The sequence below is a fragment of the Salmo trutta genome, chromosome 1 (genome assembly GCF_901001165.1).
Source record: "Salmo trutta chromosome 1, fSalTru1.1, whole genome shotgun sequence".
NCBI classification, from domain to species: domain Eukaryota; kingdom Metazoa; phylum Chordata; class Actinopteri; order Salmoniformes; family Salmonidae; genus Salmo; species Salmo trutta.
The window spans coordinates 47,722,455-47,747,364 of NC_042957.1; the positions used below are offsets into that span (position 1 = coordinate 47,722,455).

Sequence of the window (24,910 nt, forward strand, 5' to 3'; positions counted from 1 at the left end):
ATTTATTCAAAATAAAAACAGAAATACCTTATTTACATAAGTATTCAGCCTTGGATACTTATGAGAGTAGATGTGCTCAAAGATTCCCTCTGGTGGTCCGAATGAGCATTAATGGCAACAATGGCTGACAGTAAAATACTATGATTTCACGCACTTTAAGTTGCCTTACCATACCGCACAGCACCGCAGTACAATGCAACTACTAAATGAGGACACATTTCACACTATATACGCAGCAGGGCCGGTTGGTGCCGTTCAAGATTATGGAGGATTTTGTTTTATTATCATGGCCTTAGTTCGATTACAGCATATTGGATGACTGTCATTCATATTCCCATTCACCCAGCACAATGTAACATCAATAGGTTTAGGCTACTACATGATACTCAAATGTGTCCTATACCAATCAAGAGATTGCTACAACCTATAGCCTAGAAATGAAAGTTTATACCGTAGGTTTACAGGTCGAGAGACAAATTGCAGTGATCAAGGTGACAGGCAGAGACACATTCAATACCGCCTTGCACACTCTTGCCTGCATCTAGCTAATCTGGGGTGTAATCTTTAGTCCAAATAGTTGCAAAACGTTTCGAAAGTTTCTATTGGACAAATTCAGGTAGGTCCCGCCCCATTTCATTTCGTTTAAGACACATTTTGCAACATAATCGTCAGAATGAATACACCCCTGATCACCCACACACACAGTTAAATTTCATAGCAGCCACATAGAGCATTTTGACTTTACTTGTTGTAAAATTCCTTCTCACATCTACAAGCTTTCCTCCTCTCACCTTTTCCCTTCACTTGTGGACTTCAGTACACAACACAACAGCTATCTGTGACTAGGCACAAAAACCTCTCCATGCCAAACCTTCACACCATAACCACTAACCGCTACACAACCTACATCGTCACCATATTATGGTTATAGTAAAAGAAAACAAAATGGAACCAACACATTAGTAAACCCACAATCCAATCCCAAGTGTACAATCACGCATTACACTGTACAGCAAGTAGTTTAGCAGGTAAACCCGCGGGCCCCGGTGTCAATACATTTATAAAACCAAAAGCTTACACTGACTTGGAAGAGTTGCAGTGTTGGATAGCCTTAGCCAGCTAGCTAACATAAATAGCATTCCTCTCTGTTTGAGTCAGGTTCTTTGGGTAGGCTAAATTAGCTGCAATAGCTAAGTGAAAGGTAGACTAAGATGAATTAAAAATAAAATTAAAAATAGCTAGCTCTCTATCTCTCTCTCTATGCTGCTTCAACTATTGCCATTCTCTCTTTGAGTCAAATACTCACTACACTTTATTCACTGCAGTGCTAGCTAGCTGTAGCTTATGCTTTCAGTACTAAATTAATTATCAGATCCTTTGGATGGAAAACTTGTTAGTTCTTACTGCAAGAGCTCTGATAGGTTGGAGGATGTCCTCCAGGTGTTGTCAAAATTATTATTATTATTATTTCTGTTTTATTTCACCTTTATTTAACCAGGTAGGCTAGTTGAGAACAAGTTCTCATTTGCATCTGCGACCTGCCAAGATAAAGAAAAGCAGTTCGACACATACAACAACACAGAGTTACACATGGAATAAACAAACATACAATCAATAATACAGTAGAAAAATCTATATACAGCATGTGCAAATGAGGTAGGATAAGAGAGGTAAGGGCAGACAGGTCTGGAGGGAACCAAGTGCTATATCTATTCCTAGTTCTACATTTTTTTGAATGGAGAGTGCTTATTTAAGAATAACCAGGCTGACGGGATGAGGTCAATGTCATTCCAGGATACCCCGGCCAGGTCAATTAGAAAGGCCTGTTCGCAGAAGTGTTTTAGGGAGCGTTTGACAGTGATGAGGGGTGGTCGTTTGACCGCAGACCCATTAAGGATGCAGGCAATGAGGCAGTGATCGCTGAGATCTTGGTTGAGAACAGCAGAGGTGTATTTGGAGGGCGAGTTAGTTAGGATGATATCTATGAGGGTGCCCGTGTTTACGGATTTGGGGTTGTACCTGGTAGGTTCATTGATAATTTGTGTGAGATTGAGGGCATCAACCTTAGATTGTAGGATGGCCGGGGTGTTAAGGATATCCCAGTTTAGGTCACCTAGCAGCACGAGTTCAGAAGATAGATGGGGGCAATCAATTCACTAGGGGTGTCCAGGGCACAGCTGGGGGCAGAGGGTGGTCTATAGCAAGCGGCAACGGTGATAGACTTGTTTCTGGAAAGGTACATTTTTAGAAGTAGAAGCTTGAATTGTTTTAGTACAGACCTTGATAATAAGATAGAACTCTGCAGGCTATCTCTGCAGTAGATTGCAACACCGCCCCCTTTGGCAGTTCAAAATCAAATCAAATCAAATCAAATTTATTTATATAGCCCTTCGTACATCAGCTGAAATCTCAAAGTGCTGTACAGAAACCCAGCCTAAAACCCCAAACAGCAAGCAATGCATGTGAAAGAAGCACAGTGGCTGGGAAAAACTCCCTAGGAAAAACTCCTGAGAAAGGCCAAAAACCTAGGAAGAAACCTAGAGAGGAACCAGGCTATGAGGGGTGGCCAGTCCTCTTCTGGCTGTGCCGGGTGGATATTATAACAGAACATGGTCAAGATGTTAAAATGTTCGTAAATGACCAGCATGGTCAAATAATAATAATCATAGTAGTTGTCGAGGGTGCAACAAGCACGTCCGGTGAACAGGTCAGGGTTCCGTAGCCGCAGGCAGAACAGTTGAAACTGGAGCAGCAGCATGGCCAGGTGGACTGGGGACAGCAAGGAGTCATCATGCCAGGTAGTCCTGAGGCATGGTCCTAGGGCTCAGGTCCTCCGAGAGAAAGAAAGAAAGAGAGAAAGAGAGAATTAGAGAGAGCATATTTACATTCACACAGGACACCGGATAAGACAAGAGAATACTCCAGATGTAACAGACTGACCCTAGCCCCCCGACACATAAACTACTGCAGCATAAATACTGGAGGCTGAGACAGGAGGGATCAGAAGACACTGTGGCCCCATATGATGAAACCCCCGGACAGGGCCAAACAGGCAGGATATAACCCCACCCACTATGCCAAAGCACAGCCCCCACACCACTAGAGGGATATCTACAACCACCAACTTACCGTCCGAAGACAAGGCCGAGTATAGCCCACAAAGATCTCCGCCACGGCACAACCCAAGGGGGGGGCGCCAACCCAGACAGGAAGACCACGTCAGTGGCTCAACCTACTCAAGTGACGCACCCCTCCCATGGACGGCATGGAAGAACACCAGTAAGTCAGTGACTCAGCCCCTGTAAAAGGGTTAGAGGCAGAGAATCCCAGTGGGAAGAGGGGAACCGACAAGGCAGAGACAGCAAGGGTGGTTCGTTGCTCCAGCCTTTCCGTTCACCTTCACACTCCTGGGCCAGACTATACTTAATCATAGGACCTACTGAAGAGATAAGTCTTCAGTAAAGACTTAAAGGTTGAGACTGAGTCTGCGTCTCTCACATGGGTAGGCAGACCATTCCATAAAAATGGAGCTCTATAGGAGAAAGCCCTACCTCCAGCCGTTTGCTTAGAAATTCTAGGGACAATTAGGAGGCCTGCGTCTTGTGACCGTAGCGTACGTGTAGGTATGTACGGCAGGACCAAATCGGAAAGATAGGTAGGAGCAAGCCCATGTAATGCTTTGTAGGTTAGCAGTAAAACCTTGAAATCAGCCCTTGCCTTAACAGGAAGCCAGTGTAGGGAGGCTAGCACTGGAGTAATATGATCAAATTTTTTGGTTCTAGTCAGGATTCTAGCAGCCGTATTTAGCACTAACTGAAGTTTGTTTAGTGCTTTATCCGGGTAGCCGGAAAGTAGAGCATTGCAGTAGTCGAGCCTAGAAGTAACAAAAACATGGATTCATTTTTCTGCGTCATTTTTGGACAGAAAGTTTCTGATTTTTGCAATGTTACGTAGATGGAAAAAAGCTGTCCTTGAAGCAGTCTTGATATGTTCTTCAAAAGAGAGATCAGGGTCCAGAGTAACGCCGAGGTCCTTCACAGTTTTATTTGAGACGACTGTACAACCATCCAGATTAATTGTCAGATTCAACAGAAGATCTCTTTGTTTCTTGGGACCTAGGACAAGCATCTCTGTTTTGTCCGAGTTTAAAAGTAGAAAATTTGCAGCCATCCACTTCCAGTTCTATCTTGGCGGAAAATGTTATCGTTAGGGATGGAAATTTCAGCGTTTTGGTGGTTTTCCTTAGCCAGGATTCAGACACGGCTAAGACATCCTAGGCATTGAGTAATGAAGAGAGAGATATAGTCTCTAGAGACTTTTAAACCAGGTGATGTCATCGCACATGTGGGAGGTGGAACAACATGGTTGGTTAAGGCATATTGAGCAGGGCTATAGGCTCTACAGTGAAATAAGACAGTACTCACTAACCAGGACAGTAATGGACAAGGCATTTTGATATTGATATTAGGGAGAGGCATGCGTAGCCAAGTGATCGTATGGGTCCAGTGAGTGGTTGGGCTGGCTGGGGACACGGCGATTCAGACAGTTAGCAGGCCGGTGCTAGCAAGCTAGCAGTTAGCAGGCTGGGGCTAGCAAGCTAGCATATAGGCCTTAGAGGGACGTCGCGATGGAGGAAAAGTCTGTTTTTGCCTCCTCGTGCAGTGACGTCGATAGACCAGTCGTGGAATTTGTAGGGTTCCAAGTAGCAGAGGGGTCCAAGTCCAATTGGCAAAATTGGCATAGTGGTCCAAGAAACTGGCCGGTGGATCAGCTAACAGTCCAATACGCTATAGATAGCTAGCAGGCCGCGGTTAGCAAAATGGGCCTTCGGGACGTCGCGCCTGAGGGACCTGTTGGGATCCTCGGGCATTGTGTAAGTCTATGGAATGGGGTGAGAACCACGACGCTCCTAGGTTTTGAATTATTGAAGTCAATGTACCCAATGAATTCGCCAGACATAGGCTATTTCTTTTACACAACAACGTGTAACTGCGACTAAACTGGCCATTGTTTTATTAGAAAAATATAGCCCTTTATAATGTCCACTTATGTACATATGCTGTATATAGCATCTTAACGTTTTTAAACAAAATAGATAAAGAATTTGTCCAGCCTTTGCTGCTACGCTTGCAGATATGCATAATATAACACCTTATAGTTGCATTGTATTGACATTCCCAGCCTTATTTACAGTCGTCCGTTTTTGTTCAAAATATCAAGTCATTGAAACTGAAACACTGCATCCCGAATGGGTGGCGGCAGCAAACAATGTACTAGGCCAGCCATAATTTACAACCTGATATTTTTTGGACTATCTATTCTGCCAACAATGCCTTACTGTACAACATGGAATGTTGAGTCAAATAGAACCTATTTTTAAAACCTCTTATAAAGTTGGTTTTGAAGCATAAACTGGGAATTTGATATGTTTTACTGATATTATGATTGTCCGTTTGTTTCATACCTGCAAAGTAGTTCAAATGCTGTCAGTTCCACTTTAAATACTCCAAAATCAAATAATTATACAGTATTTGGTTCTCTGAGCTTGACACCAATTAGGACAAAGGAAAAATGTGACCTGTAATTGTTTTTTTTATATGTGCCAGAAATGTATTTGTGCCTCTTTTTCCAAGAAGGATCATAGTGATTGTATCAGATGTTATCGCAGAATAAAGAGTTGATAAGCTAAACATTGTGGCCATTAGGGTGTCTTCACTTGTTCTCCTATCTCTGGTGGTTTAGTCATCTATGAAAGTTTTGTTTACAATATTTCATGGTATTGTGTAAAAAATATTATAAAAATGTGAATACTGAATGTGTTATGATGAGAAGGAATTCAAGAAAACAGCCAACTGACCTAGAAACATATTTAAATACATTTTATGTGCAATGTCCAGCAATGCAATATGGTATGAAACAACAGATTTACAGTGTGTTTTCTTTTATCTTTCAGTATGTTTATCTAGTGTCATCTTTACAGTACAACCAATAAATATATAGAGCACTTCCCTAAATAGCACTGAGCCATAAAAATGCATTAACATTTTAACCAGTAGAAATAAGTATAAGTACAACGTTTTTCCTGAATAGCAAATTGTATGCAGTGATACTAATGCATTTTGAAAAGTCCTTCATACAAGTCCCTCACTTCAGTCAACCTCTTCAATGGTTGGGCCTTGGGAGCTGGCACCAGAGCTGGTCCGTGCCTGATCTCCACAGCAACCTGTGGGCATCCCTCCCTGCTGGTACAGCTTGGTAATTATAGGCTGGCATACTTTCTCCAGCTCCTTTAGCTGATGCTCATACTCCTCTTTGTCGCCCAGCTGGTTGTTCTCCAACCAGGAAATGGTCTGGTCGCACCTGTCCACCACTTTCTTTTTGTCCTCCTCGCTGATCTTGCCCTTTCATGTTGTCGTCCTCCACGCTGCTCTTCATATTGAAGGCGTACGACTCCAGGGAGTTCTTGGCTGCTATCTTCTCCCTCTGTGCTTCATCCTCAGCTTTGTATTTGTCAGCGTCCTGCACCATCCTCTCAATATCCTCTTTGCTGAGCCGGCCCTTGTCGTTGGTGATGGTGATCTTGTTCTCTTTGCCCGTACTCTTGTCCACCGCTGATACGTTCAGAATGCCGTTGGCGTCGATGTCAAAGGTCACCTCGATCTGAGGGACTCCTCGTGGGGCAGGGGGGATCCCAGAGAGCTCAAATTTCCCCAGGAGGTTGTTGTCCTTGGTCATGGCTCTCTCTCCCTCATAGACCTGGATCATGACCCCGGGCTGGTTGTCGGAGTAAGTGGTGAAGGTTTGGGTCTGTTTGGATGGGATGGTGGTGTTGCGTTTGATCAGGGCGGTCATGACCCCTCCGGCGGTTTCGATGCCCAGGGACAGGGGAGCCACATCCAGCAGCAGCAGGTCCTGGACGTTCTCAGACTTGTCGCCAGACAAGATGGCCGCCTGGATGGCAGCGCCGTAGGCCACCGCCTCGTCTGGGTTGATGCTCTTGTTTAGCTCTCGGCCGTTGAAAAAGTCCTGCAGGAGCTTCTGGACCTTGGGGATCCGGGTGGAGCCTCCGACCAGGACGACGTCGTGGATTTGGGCCTTGTCCATCTTGGCATCCCCGAGGGCTTTCTCCACAGGCTCCAGGGTTCCCCTGAAGAGGTCGGAACACATCTCCTCAAAACGAGCCCTGGTGATGGAGGTGTAGAAGTCGATGCCCTCAAAGAGGGAGTCAATCTCAATGCTGGCCTGGGAGCTGGAGGACAGTGTTCTCTTGGCCCTCTCGCAGGCTGTCCTCAGCCTCCTCAGAGCCCGCTTGTTCTGGCTGATGTCCTTCTTGTGTTTCCTCTTGAACTCCTCCACAAAGTGACTAACCAGGCGGTTGTCAAAGTCCTCCCCGCCCAGGTGAGTGTCTCCAGCCGTGGCCTTCACCTCAAAGATCCCATCCTCGATGGTCAGGATGGACACGTCAAAGGTACCCCCACCCAGGTCAAAAATCAGTACGTTGCGTTCCCTGGACATGCCTTTGTCCATGCCGTAGGCGATGGCTGCCGCAGTGGGCTCGTTGATGATCCTCAGCACATTCAGCCCAGCGATCACTCCAGCGTCCTTAGTGGCCTGTCTCTGTGAATCGTTGAAGTAGGCAGGGACTGTGATGACTGCATTGGACACCTTCTGGCCTAGGTATGCCTCAGCGATCTCCCTCATCTTCACCAGGACCATGGAGGAGATCTCCTCTGGGTTGAAGGATTTGTTCTCAGCCTTTGTAATCTACCTGAACTTTAGGCTTTCCTCCGTCGCTGACCACCTTGAAGGGCCAGTGCTTCATGTCGGCTTGCACGACCTGATCGTTGAACTTTCGGCCAATCAGGCGTTTGGCGTCAAAAACGGTGTTGTTGGGGTTCATGGCCACCTGGTTCTTTGCTGCGTCTCCGATGAGTCTCTCGGTGTCTGTGAAGGCCACATAGCTGGGTGTGGTCCTGTTGCCCTGGTCGTTGGCGATGATCTCCACTTTGCCATGCTGGAACACCCCCACACAGGAGTAGGTGGTGCCCAGATCAATGCCGATAGATGGGCCTTTAGCTGATGACATCTTGATGGTTTGGAGTTAGTTGCCTACAAATGAATTAAATAATATTTTAGAAATTGATATTATTCTACGAAAACCTAGCTGCAAGTAATGTTAATCTCCACCAACAGAGATGTTAGCCTAAATATACTTGCACAACAACCTGACCTGGGTTCAAATACATGCGTATTTAAGTATTTGTAATTCTTATTTTCTATGTATTTGAATATTTTCAAATAATGTAGCCACTTCTATTTAAAGTATTTGAAAGTATTTTCTAATAATAATAAAAAAATACTATGTGAAACTTTTCTCAAATACATTTCAAATTAAACTAGGAACAAACAATCCTGGGTTGAAATGAATGGAATATTTATATATTTTAATTTTAAAATACACTTGTCTGTGTATTTGAGTATTTTCAAATACATGGTAATACTTTCCAAATGTATTTCCAAACACATTCCAATATTCAACTACTTATATTTCAAAATGTACTGGTATTTTAATGTCCTTGAAAAACAATAATAAGCATTTGAACCCAGGTCTGAAAACAACACTGTTGTCAATGTTTGTGTTATATTAGTGTTTTATATATATATATATATATATCTATATATATATATATATATATATATATATATATATATATATATATATATATATATTAGTGTTATACACTAATACTGGCCAGGCACATATTCAGTGGGGTTTAACAAAGACAATGGCAGACACAATCATTTCTGCTAATCTATTACAGAGAAACTCTTTTCACAACAGGCCTACATTTTTTCTATGAACACTCCTGAATAATATTGTGTTATCTTCACAGAATTAGAGCAGATTTTCTTAAAAGGAAGAAATAAATATTTATAATAAAATAATAATATGCTACAAAAAAAGGAATGTAGGCCTAGTCTCTCCTATGAAATAACATAATAAATGTTATTATAATATTCTATCTTTATAATATTATTTCTTTATTAGTTAACCAAATATTCTGGCATAATGTTACAGCTAAATCGGCTATGTCCACACAACCAACATAGCATAACTTTTTTTTAATCAAGTTCATAACTCACAGCCATTATGAAAATAGGGTACTGAATTAATGTCCCTTTACTTAGTTTATGAATGTAGAGGTCTGTTGAAAGTGTCTCTTCTCTTTTCTTGCTTTCTTTCTCGTTGAGTCGATGTTTGAATCTGAATGTACTTCACCAGAATATATACCATCCCCATTGCCTAAAAAATATCACTCATGATTTCTAGCCATTTCTCGAACTTTCCGACTACATTGCTCATGAGAGCGCAGCAATCCTGTGCAATGACGCAGGCTGCGAGGCGTATGCATTGGAAGCACAGCAAATGAAAGTTCTCGTTCTTCCAGAGTGTTCGGGAGGCGCGGAGAACTGTCCAGAACGCACACACACAGCACACTAATAGTGAAACCATTATTTGTATTGATTAAAATGATAAAAAACCGTTAATGATTCAAATTTACACACAAATGAAACAGCATCCGGTAGAACCTTATTCAGTCGACATTTCAGTCTATAGGCTACACTGCAGTTCCTCAACAGTTCACGAGATGTCAGTCTATAAATATTTTCTCACTAGTGAATAATAGACATATATTGTAAGAGAATTGAGTGCCTACTGCACAGGTGGTATGTGCAACTCACCACAAGTTAATGTGCCTCCAAGGAAGATCCTTTTTTTCTATTAAAGACAGAGTATTTAAGATATCCAGTATTAATTGTTAAATGAAAGACAAATGATGAACACGCCAGCTAATCCTTCTCTATTCTATTCTAGTCAATGCTATTCTGTTCTATACCATTCTAATCTAGCCTATTCCGTACTGATGGTCTATCAGTTCACATTTGCTTACCATCATGGGGATATCTTGTTTATGCTAAGCAAATGTGAACTGCTTGTGACATTCTCCTGTGAATTTGAATTACAAAAAACACAAATGGTAGCTAAAGTATTTGCTAATATACATTGCATTCGGAAAGTATTCAGACCTCTTGACTTTTTCCACATTTTATTACTTTACAGCCTTATTCGAAAAATGTATGAAATTATTATTTTTCATCATCAATCAACACACAATACCTCATAATGACAAAGCAAAAACAGTTTTTTTGTAATTGTTGCATATTTATTCAAAATAAAAACAGAAATACCTTATTTACATAAGTATTCAGCCTTGGATACTTATGAGAGTAGATGTGCTCAAAGATTCCCTCTGGTGGTCCGAATGAGCATTAATGGCAACAATGGCTGACAGTAAAATACTATGATTTCACGCACTTTAAGTTGCCTTACCATACCGCACAGCACCGCAGTACAATGCAACTACTAAATGAGGACACATTTCACACTATATACGCAGCAGGGCCGGTTGGTGCCGTTCAAGATTATGGAGGATTTTGTTTTATTATCATGGCCTTAGTTCGATTACAGCATATTGGATGACTGTCATTCATATTCCCATTCACCCAGCACAATGTAACATCAATAGGTTTAGGCTACTACATGATACTCAAATGTGTCCTATACCAATCAAGAGATTGCTACAACCTATAGCCTAGAAATGAAAGTTTATACCGTAGGTTTACAGGTCGAGAGACAAATTGCAGTGATCAAGGTGACAGGCAGAGACACATTCAATACCGCCTTGCACACTCTTGCCTGCATCTAGCTAATCTGGGGTGTAATCTTTAGTCCAAATAGTTGCAAAACGTTTCGAAAGTTTCTATTGGACAAATTCAGGTAGGTCCCGCCCCATTTCATTTCGTTTAAGACACATTTTGCAACATAATCGTCAGAATGAATACACCCCTGATCACCCACACACACAGTTAAATTTCATAGCAGCCACATAGAGCATTTTGACTTTACTTGTTGTAAAATTCCTTCTCACATCTACAAGCTTTCCTCCTCTCACCTTTTCCCTTCACTTGTGGACTTCAGTACACAACACAACAGCTATCTGTGACTAGGCACAAAAACCTCTCCATGCCAAACCTTCACACCATAACCACTAACCGCTACACAACCTACATCGTCACCATATTATGGTTATAGTAAAAGAAAACAAAATGGAACCAACACATTAGTAAACCCACAATCCAATCCCAAGTGTACAATCACGCATTACACTGTACAGCAAGTAGTTTAGCAGGTAAACCCGCGGGCCCCGGTGTCAATACATTTATAAAACCAAAAGCTTACACTGACTTGGAAGAGTTGCAGTGTTGGATAGCCTTAGCCAGCTAGCTAACATAAATAGCATTCCTCTCTGTTTGAGTCAGGTTCTTTGGGTAGGCTAAATTAGCTGCAATAGCTAAGTGAAAGGTAGACTAAGATGAATTAAAAATAAAATTAAAAATAGCTAGCTCTCTATCTCTCTCTCTATGCTGCTTCAACTATTGCCATTCTCTCTTTGAGTCAAATACTCACTACACTTTATTCACTGCAGTGCTAGCTAGCTGTAGCTTATGCTTTCAGTACTAAATTAATTATCAGATCCTTTGGATGGAAAACTTGTTAGTTCTTACTGCAAGAGCTCTGATAGGTTGGAGGATGTCCTCCAGGTGTTGTCAAAATTATTATTATTATTATTTCTGTTTTATTTCACCTTTATTTAACCAGGTAGGCTAGTTGAGAACAAGTTCTCATTTGCATCTGCGACCTGCCAAGATAAAGAAAAGCAGTTCGACACATACAACAACACAGAGTTACACATGGAATAAACAAACATACAATCAATAATACAGTAGAAAAATCTATATACAGCATGTGCAAATGAGGTAGGATAAGAGAGGTAAGGGCAGACAGGTCTGGAGGGAACCAAGTGCTATATCTATTCCTAGTTCTACATTTTTTTGAATGGAGAGTGCTTATTTAAGAATAACCAGGCTGACGGGATGAGGTCAATGTCATTCCAGGATACCCCGGCCAGGTCAATTAGAAAGGCCTGTTCGCAGAAGTGTTTTAGGGAGCGTTTGACAGTGATGAGGGGTGGTCGTTTGACCGCAGACCCATTAAGGATGCAGGCAATGAGGCAGTGATCGCTGAGATCTTGGTTGAGAACAGCAGAGGTGTATTTGGAGGGCGAGTTAGTTAGGATGATATCTATGAGGGTGCCCGTGTTTACGGATTTGGGGTTGTACCTGGTAGGTTCATTGATAATTTGTGTGAGATTGAGGGCATCAACCTTAGATTGTAGGATGGCCGGGGTGTTAAGGATATCCCAGTTTAGGTCACCTAGCAGCACGAGTTCAGAAGATAGATGGGGGCAATCAATTCACTAGGGGTGTCCAGGGCACAGCTGGGGGCAGAGGGTGGTCTATAGCAAGCGGCAACGGTGATAGACTTGTTTCTGGAAAGGTACATTTTTAGAAGTAGAAGCTTGAATTGTTTTAGTACAGACCTTGATAATAAGATAGAACTCTGCAGGCTATCTCTGCAGTAGATTGCAACACCGCCCCCTTTGGCAGTTCAAAATCAAATCAAATCAAATCAAATTTATTTATATAGCCCTTCGTACATCAGCTGAAATCTCAAAGTGCTGTACAGAAACCCAGCCTAAAACCCCAAACAGCAAGCAATGCATGTGAAAGAAGCACAGTGGCTGGGAAAAACTCCCTAGGAAAAACTCCTGAGAAAGGCCAAAAACCTAGGAAGAAACCTAGAGAGGAACCAGGCTATGAGGGGTGGCCAGTCCTCTTCTGGCTGTGCCGGGTGGATATTATAACAGAACATGGTCAAGATGTTAAAATGTTCGTAAATGACCAGCATGGTCAAATAATAATAATCATAGTAGTTGTCGAGGGTGCAACAAGCACGTCCGGTGAACAGGTCAGGGTTCCGTAGCCGCAGGCAGAACAGTTGAAACTGGAGCAGCAGCATGGCCAGGTGGACTGGGGACAGCAAGGAGTCATCATGCCAGGTAGTCCTGAGGCATGGTCCTAGGGCTCAGGTCCTCCGAGAGAAAGAAAGAAAGAGAGAAAGAGAGAATTAGAGAGAGCATATTTACATTCACACAGGACACCGGATAAGACAAGAGAATACTCCAGATGTAACAGACTGACCCTAGCCCCCCGACACATAAACTACTGCAGCATAAATACTGGAGGCTGAGACAGGAGGGATCAGAAGACACTGTGGCCCCATATGATGAAACCCCCGGACAGGGCCAAACAGGCAGGATATAACCCCACCCACTATGCCAAAGCACAGCCCCCACACCACTAGAGGGATATCTACAACCACCAACTTACCGTCCGAAGACAAGGCCGAGTATAGCCCACAAAGATCTCCGCCACGGCACAACCCAAGGGGGGGGCGCCAACCCAGACAGGAAGACCACGTCAGTGGCTCAACCTACTCAAGTGACGCACCCCTCCCATGGACGGCATGGAAGAACACCAGTAAGTCAGTGACTCAGCCCCTGTAAAAGGGTTAGAGGCAGAGAATCCCAGTGGGAAGAGGGGAACCGACAAGGCAGAGACAGCAAGGGTGGTTCGTTGCTCCAGCCTTTCCGTTCACCTTCACACTCCTGGGCCAGACTATACTTAATCATAGGACCTACTGAAGAGATAAGTCTTCAGTAAAGACTTAAAGGTTGAGACTGAGTCTGCGTCTCTCACATGGGTAGGCAGACCATTCCATAAAAATGGAGCTCTATAGGAGAAAGCCCTACCTCCAGCCGTTTGCTTAGAAATTCTAGGGACAATTAGGAGGCCTGCGTCTTGTGACCGTAGCGTACGTGTAGGTATGTACGGCAGGACCAAATCGGAAAGATAGGTAGGAGCAAGCCCATGTAATGCTTTGTAGGTTAGCAGTAAAACCTTGAAATCAGCCCTTGCCTTAACAGGAAGCCAGTGTAGGGAGGCTAGCACTGGAGTAATATGATCAAATTTTTTGGTTCTAGTCAGGATTCTAGCAGCCGTATTTAGCACTAACTGAAGTTTGTTTAGTGCTTTATCCGGGTAGCCGGAAAGTAGAGCATTGCAGTAGTCGAGCCTAGAAGTAACAAAAACATGGATTCATTTTTCTGCGTCATTTTTGGACAGAAAGTTTCTGATTTTTGCAATGTTACGTAGATGGAAAAAAGCTGTCCTTGAAGCAGTCTTGATATGTTCTTCAAAAGAGAGATCAGGGTCCAGAGTAACGCCGAGGTCCTTCACAGTTTTATTTGAGACGACTGTACAACCATCCAGATTAATTGTCAGATTCAACAGAAGATCTCTTTGTTTCTTGGGACCTAGGACAAGCATCTCTGTTTTGTCCGAGTTTAAAAGTAGAAAATTTGCAGCCATCCACTTCCAGTTCTATCTTGGCGGAAAATGTTATCGTTAGGGATGGAAATTTCAGCGTTTTTGGTGGTTTTCCTTAGCCAGGATTCAGACACGGCTAAGACATCCTAGGCATTGAGTAATGAAGAGAGAGATATAGTCTCTAGAGACTTTTAAACCAGGTGATGTCATCGCACATGTGGGAGGTGGAACAACATGGTTGGTTAAGGCATATTGAGCAGGGCTATAGGCTCTACAGTGAAATAAGACAGTACTCACTAACCAGGACAGTAATGGACAAGGCATTTTGATATTGATATTAGGGAGAGGCATGCGTAGCCAAGTGATCGTATGGGTCCAGTGAGTGGTTGGGCTGGCTGGGGACACGGCGATTCAGACAGTTAGCAGGCCGGTGCTAGCAAGCTAGCAGTTAGCAGGCTGGGGCTAGCAAGCTAGCATATAGGCCTTAGAGGGACGTCGCGATGGAGGAAAAGTCTGTTTTTGCCTCCTCGTGCAGTGACGTCGATAGACCAGTCGTGGAATTTGTAGGGTTCCAAGTAGCAGAGGGGTCCAAGTCCAATTGGCAAAATTGGCATAGTGGTCCAAGAAACTGGCCGGTGGATCAGCTAACAGTCCAATACGCTATAGATAGCTAGCAGGCCGCGGTTAGCAAAATGGGCCTTCGGGACGTCGCGCCTGAGGGACCTGTTGGGATCCTCGGGCATTGTGTAAGTCTATGGAATGGGGTGAGAACCACGACGCTCCTAGGTTTTGAATTATTGAAGTCAATGTACCCAATGAATTCGCCAGACATAGGCTATTTCTTTTACACAACAACGTGTAACTGCGACTAAACTGGCCATTGTTTTATTAGAAAAATATAGCCCTTTATAATGTCCACTTATGTACATATGCTGTATATAGCATCTTAACGTTTTTAAACAAAATAGATAAAGAATTTGTCCAGCCTTTGCTGCTACGCTTGCAGATATGCATAATATAACACCTTATAGTTGCATTGTATTGACATTCCCAGCCTTATTTACAGTCGTCCGTTTTTGTTCAAAATATCAAGTCATTGAAACTGAAACACTGCATCCCGAATGGGTGGCGGCAGCAAACAATGTACTAGGCCAGCCATAATTTACAACCTGATATTTTTTGGACTATCTATTCTGCCAACAATGCCTTACTGTACAACATGGAATGTTGAGTCAAATAGAACCTATTTTTAAAACCTCTTATAAAGTTGGTTTTGAAGCATAAACTGGGAATTTGATATGTTTTACTGATATTATGATTGTCCGTTTGTTTCATACCTGCAAAGTAGTTCAAATGCTGTCAGTTCCACTTTAAATACTCCAAAATCAAATAATTATACAGTATTTGGTTCTCTGAGCTTGACACCAATTAGGACAAAGGAAAAATGTGACCTGTAATTGTTTTTTTTATATGTGCCAGAAATGTATTTGTGCCTCTTTTTCCAAGAAGGATCATAGTGATTGTATCAGATGTTATCGCAGAATAAAGAGTTGATAAGCTAAACATTGTGGCCATTAGGGTGTCTTCACTTGTTCTCCTATCTCTGGTGGTTTAGTCATCTATGAAAGTTTTGTTTACAATATTTCATGGTATTGTGTAAAAAATATTATAAAAATGTGAATACTGAATGTGTTATGATGAGAAGGAATTCAAGAAAACAGCCAACTGACCTAGAAACATATTTAAATACATTTTATGTGCAATGTCCAGCAATGCAATATGGTATGAAACAACAGATTTACAGTGTGTTTTCTTTTATCTTTCAGTATGTTTATCTAGTGTCATCTTTACAGTACAACCAATAAATATATAGAGCACTTCCCAAATAGCACTGAGCCATAAAAATGCATTAACATTTTAACCAGTAGAAATAAGTATAAGTACAACGTTTTTCCTGAATAGCAAATTGTATGCAGTGATACTAATGCATTTTGAAAAGTCCTTCATACAAGTCCCTCACTTCAGTCAACCTCTTCAATGGTTGGGCCTTGGGAGCTGGCACCAGAGCTGGTCCGTGCCTGATCTCCACAGCAACCTGTGGGCATCCCTCCCTGCTGGTACAGCTTGGTAATTATAGGCTGGCATACTTTCTCCAGCTCCTTTAGCTGATGCTCATACTCCTCTTTGTCGCCCAGCTGGTTGTTCTCCAACCAGGAAATGGTCTGGTCGCACCTGTCCACCACTTTCTTTTTGTCCTCCTCGCTGATCTTCCCTTTCATGTTGTCGTCCTCCACGCTGCTCTTCATATTGAAGGCGTACGACTCCAGGGAGTTCTTGGCTGCTATCTTCTCCCTCTGTGCTTCATCCTCAGCTTTGTATTTGTCAGCGTCCTGCACCATCCTCTCAATATCCTCTTTGCTGAGCCGGCCCTTGTCGTTGGTGATGGTGATCTTGTTCTCTTTGCCCGTACTCTTGTCCACCGCTGATACGTTCAGAATGCCGTTGGCGTCGATGTCAAAGGTCACCTCGATCTGAGGGACTCCTCGTGGGGCAGGGGGGATCCCAGAGAGCTCAAATTTCCCCAGGAGGTTGTTGTCCTTGGTCATGGCTCTCTCTCCCTCATAGACCTGGATCATGACCCCGGGCTGGTTGTCGGAGTAAGTGGTGAAGGTTTGGGTCTGTTTGGATGGGATGGTGGTGTTGCGTTTGATCAGGGCGGTCATGACCCCTCCGGCGGTTTCGATGCCCAGGGACAGGGGAGCCACATCCAGCAGCAGCAGGTCCTGGACGTTCTCAGACTTGTCGCCAGACAAGATGGCCGCCTGGATGGCAGCGCCGTAGGCCACCGCCTCGTCTGGGTTGATGCTCTTGTTTAGCTCTCGGCCGTTGAAAAAGTCCTGCAGGAGCTTCTGGACCTTGGGGATCCGGGTGGAGCCTCCGACCAGGACGACGTCGTGGATTTGGGCCTTGTCCATCTTGGCATCCCCGAGGGCTTTCTCCACAGGCTCCAGGGTTCCCCTGAAGAGGTCGGAACACATCTCCTCAAAACGAGCCCTGGTGATGGAGGTGTAGAAGTCGATGCCCTCAAAGAGGGAGTCAATCTCAATGCTGGCCTGGGAGCTGGAGGACAGTGTTCTCTTGGCCCTCTCGCAGGCTGTCCTCAGCCTCCTCAGAGCCCGCTTGTTCTGGCTGATGTCCTTCTTGTGTTTCCTCTTGAACTCCTCCACAAAGTGACTAACCAGGCGGTTGTCAAAGTCCTCCCCGCCCAGGTGAGTGTCTCCAGCCGTGGCCTTCACCTCAAAGATCCCATCCTCGATGGTCAGGATGGACACGTCAAAGGTGCCCCCACCCAGGTCAAAAATCAGGACGTTGCGTTCCCTGGACATGCCTTTGTCCATGCCGTAGGCGATGGCTGCCGCAGTGGGCTCGTTGATGATCCTCAGCACATTCAGCCCAGCGATCACTCCAGCGTCCTTAGTGGCCTGTCTCTGTGAATCGTTGAAGTAGGCAGGGACTGTGATGACTGCATTGGACACCTTCTGGCCTAGGTATGCCTCAGCGATCTCCCTCATCTTCACCAGGACCATGGAGGAGATCTCCTCTGGGTTGAAGGATTTGTTCTCACCTTTGTAATCTACCTGAACTTTAGGCTTTCCTCCGTCGCTGACCACCTTGAAGGGCCAGTGCTTCATGTCGGCTTGCACGACCTGATCGTTGAACTTTCGGCCAATCAGGCGTTTGGCGTCAAAAACGGTGTTGTTGGGGTTCATGGCCACCTGGTTCTTTGCTGCGTCTCCGATGAGTCTCTCGGTGTCTGTGAAGGCCACATAGCTGGGTGTGGTCCTGTTGCCCTGGTCGTTGGCGATGATCTCCACTTTGCCATGCTGGAACACCCCCACACAGGAGTAGGTGGTGCCCAGATCAATGCCGATAGATGGGCCTTTAGCTGATGACATCTTGATGGTTTGGAGTTAGTTGCCTACAAATGAATTAAATAATATTTTAGAAATTGATATTATTCTACGAAAACCTAGCTGCAAGTAATGTTAATCTCCACCAACAGAGATGTTAGCCTAAATATACTTGCACAACAACCTGACCTGGGTTCAAATACATGCGTATTTAAGTATTTGTAATTCTTATTTTCTATGTATTTGAATATTTTCAAATAATGTAGCCACTTCTATTTAAAGTATTTGAAAGTATTTTCTAATAATAATAAAAAAATACTATGTGAAACTTTTCTCAAATACATTTCAAATTAAACTAGGAACAAACAATCCTGGGTTGAAATGAATGGAATATTTATATATTTTAATTTTAAAATACACTTGTCTGTGTATTTGAGTATTTTCAAATACATGGTAATACTTTCCAAATGTATTTCCAAACACATTCCAATATTCAACTACTTATATTTCAAAATGTACTGGTATTTTAATGTCCTTGAAAAACAATAATAAGCATTTGAACCCAGGTCTGAAAACAACACTGTTGTCAATGTTTGTGTTATATTAGTGTTTTATATATATATATATATATATATATATATATATATATATATATATATATATATATATATATATATATATATATATATATATATATATATATTAGTGTTATACACTAATACTGGCCAGGCACATATTCAGTGGGGTTTAACAAAGACATTGGCAGACACAATCATTTCTGCTAATCTATTACAGAGAAACTCTTTTCACAACAGGCCTACATTTTTTCTATGAACACTCCTGAATAATATTGTGTTATCTTCACAGAATTAGAGCAGATTTTCTTAAAATGAAGAAATAAATATTTATAATAAAATAATAATATGCTACAAAAAAAGGAATGTAGGCCTAGTCTCTCCTATGAAATAACATAATAAATGTTATTATAATATTCTATCTTTATAATATTATTTCTTTATTAGTTAACCAAATATTCTGGCATAATGTTACAGCTAAATCGGCTATGTCCACACAACCAACATAGCATAACTTTTTTTTAATCAAGTTCATAACTCACAGCCATTATGAAAATAGGGTACTGAATTAATGTCCCTTTACTTAGTTTATGAATGTAGAGGTCTGTTGAAAGTGTCTCTTCTCTTTTCTTGCTTTCTTTCTCGTTGAGTCGATGTTTGAATCTGAATGTACTTCACCAGAATATATACCATCCCCATTGCCTAAAAAATATCACTCATGATTTCTAGCCATTTCTCGAACTTTCCGACTACATTGCTCATGAGAGCGCAGCAATCCTGTGCAATGACGCAGGCTGCGAGGCGTATGCATTGGAAGCACAGCAAATGAAAGTTCTCGTTCTTCCAGAGTGTTCGGGAGGCGCGGAGAACTGTCCAGAACGCACACACACAGCACACTAATAGTGAAACCATTATTTGTATTGATTAAAATGATAAAAAACCGTTAATGATTCAAATTTACACACAAATGAAACAGCATCCGGTAGAACCTTATTCAGTCGACATTTCAGTCTATAGGCTACACTGCAGTTCCTCAACAGTTCACGAGATGTCAGTCTATAAATATTTTCTCACTAGTGAATAATAGACATATATTGTAAGAGAATTGAGTGCCTACTGCACAGGTGGTATGTGCAACTCACCACAAGTTAATGTGCCTCCAAGGAAGATCCTTTTTTTCTATTAAAGACAGAGTATTTAAGATATCCAGTATTAATTGTTAAATGAAAGACAAATGATGAACACGCCAGCTAATCCTTCTCTATTCTATTCTAGTCAATGCTATTCTGTTCTATACCATTCTAATCTAGCCTATTCCGTACTGATGGTCTATCAGTTCACATTTGCTTACCATCATGGGGATATCTTGTTTATGCTAAGCAAATGTGAACTGCTTGTGACATTCTCCTGTGAATTTGAATTACAAAAAACACAAATGGTAGCTAAAGTATTTGCTAATATACATTGCATTCGGAAAGTATTCAGACCTCTTGACTTTTTCCACATTTTATTACTTTACAGCCTTATTCGAAAAATGTATGAAATTATTATTTTTCATCATCAATCAACACACAATACCTCATAATGACAAAGCAAAAACAGTTTTTTTTGTAATTGTTGCATATTTATTCAAAATAAAAACAGAAATACCTTATTTACATAAGTATTCAGCCTTGGATACTTATGAGAGTAGATGTGCTCAAAGATTCCCTCTGGTGGTCCAAATGAGCATTAATGGCAACAATGGCTGACAGTAAAATACTATGATTTCACGCACTTTAAGTTGCCTTACCATACCGCACAGCACCGCAGTACAATGCAACTACTAAATGAGGACACATTTCACACTATATACGCAGCAGGGCCGGTTGGTGCCGTTCAAGATTATGGAGGATTTTGTTTTATTATCATGGCCTTAGTTCGATTACAGCATATTGGATGACTGTCATTCATATTCCCATTCACCCAGCACAATGTAACATCAATAGGTTTAGGCTACTACATGATACTCAAATGTGTCCTATACCAATCAAGAGATTGCTACAACCTATAGCCTAGAAATGAAAGTTTATACCGTAGGTTTACAGGTCGAGAGACAAATTGCAGTGATCAAGGTGACAGGCAGAGACACATTCAATACCGCCTTGCACACTCTTGCCTGCATCTAGCTAATCTGGGGTGTAATCTTTAGTCCAAACAGTTGCAAAACGTTTCGAAAGTTTCTATTGGACAAATTCAGGTAGGTCCCGCCCCATTTCATTTCGTTTAAGACACATTTTGCAACATAATCGTCAGAATGAATACACCCCTGATCACCCACACACACAGTTAAATTTCATAGCAGCCACATAGAGCATTTTGACTTTACTTGTTGTAAAATTCCTTCTCACATCTACAAGCTTTCCTCCTCTCACCTTTTCCCTTCACTTGTGGACTTCAGTACACAACACAACAGCTATCTGTGACTAGGCACAAAAACCTCTCCATGCCAAACCTTCACACCATAACCACTAACCGCTACACAACCTACATCGTCACCATATTATGGTTATAGTAAAAGAAAACAAAATGGAACCAACACATTAGTAAACCCACAATCCAATCCCAAGTGTACAATCACGCATTACACTGTACAGCAAGTAGTTTAGCAGGTAAACCCGCGGGCCCCGGTGTCAATACATTTATAAAACCAAAAGCTTACACTGACTTGGAAGAGTTGCAGTGTTGGATAGCCTTAGCCAGCTAGCTAACATAAATAGCATTCCTCTCTGTTTGAGTCAGGTTCTTTGGGTAGGCTAAATTAGCTGCAATAGCTAAGTGAAAGGTAGACTAAGATGAATTAAAAATAAAATTAAAAATAGCTAGCTCTCTATCTCTCTCTCTATGCTGCTTCAACTATTGCCATTCTCTCTTTGAGTCAAATACTCACTACACTTTATTCACTGCAGTGCTAGCTAGCTGTAGCTTATGCTTTCAGTACTAAATTAATTATCAGATCCTTTGGATGGAAAACTTGTTAGTTCTTACTGCAAGAGCTCTGATAGGTTGGAGGATGTCCTCCAGGTGTTGTCAAAATTATTATTATTATTATTTCTGTTTTATTTCACCTTTATTTAACCAGGTAGGCTAGTTGAGAACAAGTTCTCATTTGCATCTGCGACCTGCCAAGATAAAGAAAAGCAGTTCGACACATACAACAACACAGAGTTACACATGGAATAAACAAACATACAATCAATAATACAGTAGAAAAATCTATATACAGCATGTGCAAATGAGGTAGGATAAGAGAGGTAAGGGCAGACAGGTCTGGAGGGAACCAAGTGCTATATCTATTCCTAGTTCTACATTTTTTTGAATGGAGAGTGCTTATTTAAGAATAACCAGGCTGACGGGATGAGGTCAATGTCATTCCAGGATACCCCGGCCAGGTCAATTAGAAAGGCCTGTTCGCAGAAGTGTTTTAGGGAGCGTTTGACAGTGATGAGGGGTGGTCGTTTGACCGCAGACCCATTAAGGATGCAGGCAATGAGGCAGTGATCGCTGAGATCTTGGTTGAGAACAGCAGAGGTGTATTTGGAGGGCGAGTTAGTTAGGATGATATCTATGAGGGTGCCCGTGTTTACGGATTTGGGGTTGTACCTGGTAGGTTCATTGATAATTTGTGTGAGATTGAGGGCATCAACCTTAGATTGTAGGATGGCCGGGGTGTTAAGGATATCCCAGTTTAGGTCACCTAGCAGCACGAGTTCAGAAGATAGATGGGGGCAATCAATTCACTAGGGGTGTCCAGGGCACAGCTGGGGGCAGAGGGTGGTCTATAGCAAGCGGCAACGGTGATAGACTTGTTTCTGGAAAGGTACATTTTTAGAAGTAGAAGCTTGAATTGTTTTAGTACAGACCTTGATAATAAGATAGAACTCTGCAGGCTATCTCTGCAGTAGATTGCAACACCGCCCCCTTTGGCAGTTCAAAATCAAATCAAATCAAATCAAATTTATTTATATAGCCCTTCGTACATCAGCTGAAATCTCAAAGTGCTGTACAGAAACCCAGCCTAAAACCCCAAACAGCAAGCAATGCATGTGAAAGAAGCACAGTGGCTGGGAAAAACTCCCTAGGAAAAACTCCTGAGAAAGGCCAAAAACCTAGGAAGAAACCTAGAGAGGAACCAGGCTATGAGGGGTGGCCAGTCCTCTTCTGGCTGTGCCGGGTGGATATTATAACAGAACATGGTCAAGATGTTAAAATGTTCGTAAATGACCAGCATGGTCAAATAATAATAATCATAGTAGTTGTCGAGGGTGCAACAAGCACGTCCGGTGAACAGGTCAGGGTTCCGTAGCCGCAGGCAGAACAGTTGAAACTGGAGCAGCAGCATGGCCAGGTGGACTGGGGACAGCAAGGAGTCATCATGCCAGGTAGTCCTGAGGCATGGTCCTAGGGCTCAGGTCCTCCGAGAGAAAGAAAGAAAGAGAGAAAGAGAGAATTAGAGAGAGCATATTTACATTCACACAGGACACCGGATAAGACAAGAGAATACTCCAGATGTAACAGACTGACCCTAGCCCCCCGACACATAAACTACTGCAGCATAAATACTGGAGGCTGAGACAGGAGGGATCAGAAGACACTGTGGCCCCATATGATGAAACCCCCGGACAGGGCCAAACAGGCAGGATATAACCCCACCCACTATGCCAAAGCACAGCCCCCACACCACTAGAGGGATATCTACAACCACCAACTTACCGTCCGAAGACAAGGCCGAGTATAGCCCACAAAGATCTCCGCCACGGCACAACCCAAGGGGGGGGCGCCAACCCAGACAGGAAGACCACGTCAGTGGCTCAACCTACTCAAGTGACGCACCCCTCCCATGGACGGCATGGAAGAACACCAGTAAGTCAGTGACTCAGCCCCTGTAAAAGGGTTAGAGGCAGAGAATCCCAGTGGGAAGAGGGGAACCGACAAGGCAGAGACAGCAAGGGTGGTTCGTTGCTCCAGCCTTTCCGTTCACCTTCACACTCCTGGGCCAGACTATACTTAATCATAGGACCTACTGAAGAGATAAGTCTTCAGTAAAGACTTAAAGGTTGAGACTGAGTCTGCGTCTCTCACATGGGTAGGCAGACCATTCCATAAAAATGGAGCTCTATAGGAGAAAGCCCTACCTCCAGCCGTTTCCTTAGAAATTCTAGGGACAATTAGGAGGCCTGCGTCTTGTGACCGTAGCGTACGTGTAGGTATGTACGGCAGGACCAAATCGGAAAGATAGGTAGGAGCAAGCCCATGTAATGCTTTGTAGGTTAGCAGTAAAACCTTGAAATCAGCCCTTGCCTTAACAGGAAGCCAGTGTAGGGAGGCTAGCACTGGAGTAATATGATCAAATTTTTTGGTTCTAGTCAGGATTCTAGCAGCCGTATTTAGCACTAACTGAAGTTTGTTTAGTGCTTTATCCGGGTAGCCGGAAAGTAGAGCATTGCAGTAGTCGAGCCTAGAAGTAACAAAAACATGGATTCATTTTTCTGCGTCATTTTTGGACAGAAAGTTTCTGATTTTTGCAATGTTACGTAGATGGAAAAAAGCTGTCCTTGAAGCAGTCTTGATATGTTCTTCAAAAGAGAGATCAGGGTCCAGAGTAACGCCGAGGTCCTTCACAGTTTTATTTGAGACGACTGTACAACCATCCAGATTAATTGTCAGATTCAACAGAAGATCTCTTTGTTTCTTGGGACCTAGGACAAGCATCTCTGTTTTGTCCGAGTTTAAAAGTAGAAAATTTGCAGCCATCCACTTCCAGTTCTATCTTGGCGGAAAATGTTATCGTTAGGGATGGAAATTTCAGCGTTTTTGGTGGTTTTCCTTAGCCAGGATTCAGACACGGCTAAGACATCCTAGGCATTGAGTAATGAAGAGAGAGATATAGTCTCTAGAGACTTTTAAACCAGGTGATGTCATCGCACATGTGGGAGGTGGAACAACATGGTTGGTTAAGGCATATTGAGCAGGGCTATAGGCTCTACAGTGAAATAAGACAGTACTCACTAACCAGGACAGTAATGGACAAGG

The 24,910-nt window shown here is 42.7% G+C and overlaps 2 protein-coding genes across 2 annotated transcripts; both read right to left on the reverse strand.

The window, feature by feature from the left end:
* Positions 1–5,864: 5,864 nt before the first annotated feature.
* LOC115197839 (heat shock 70 kDa protein-like) lies at positions 5,865–9,635 on the reverse strand. The gene is given in 4 exon segments (XM_029759585.1): positions 5,865–6,404; positions 6,406–7,752; positions 7,754–8,109; positions 9,188–9,635. Coding segments are annotated over 3 exon segments (1,935 nt in total). The 5' UTR covers positions 8,087–8,109; positions 9,188–9,635; the 3' UTR covers positions 5,865–6,149.
* A 6,454-nt stretch (positions 9,636–16,089) lies between these two features.
* Positions 16,090–19,867, reverse strand: LOC115197823 (heat shock 70 kDa protein). The gene is made up of 2 exons (XM_029759584.1): positions 19,424–19,867; positions 16,090–18,331 (listed from the first exon to the last, which is right to left on the reverse strand). Exon 2 carries the CDS (start codon positions 18,306–18,308, stop codon positions 16,374–16,376), a length of 1,935 nt encoding a protein of 644 aa, XP_029615444.1. The 5' UTR covers positions 18,309–18,331; positions 19,424–19,867; the 3' UTR covers positions 16,090–16,373.
* Between the last annotated feature and the right edge of the window lie 5,043 nt (positions 19,868–24,910).

Coding starts and splice junctions, on each gene's coding strand:
- LOC115197823 (XM_029759584.1), bottom strand. CDS start 18,308: ATGTCATCAGCTAAAGGCCCATCTATCGGCATTGATCTGGGCACCACC.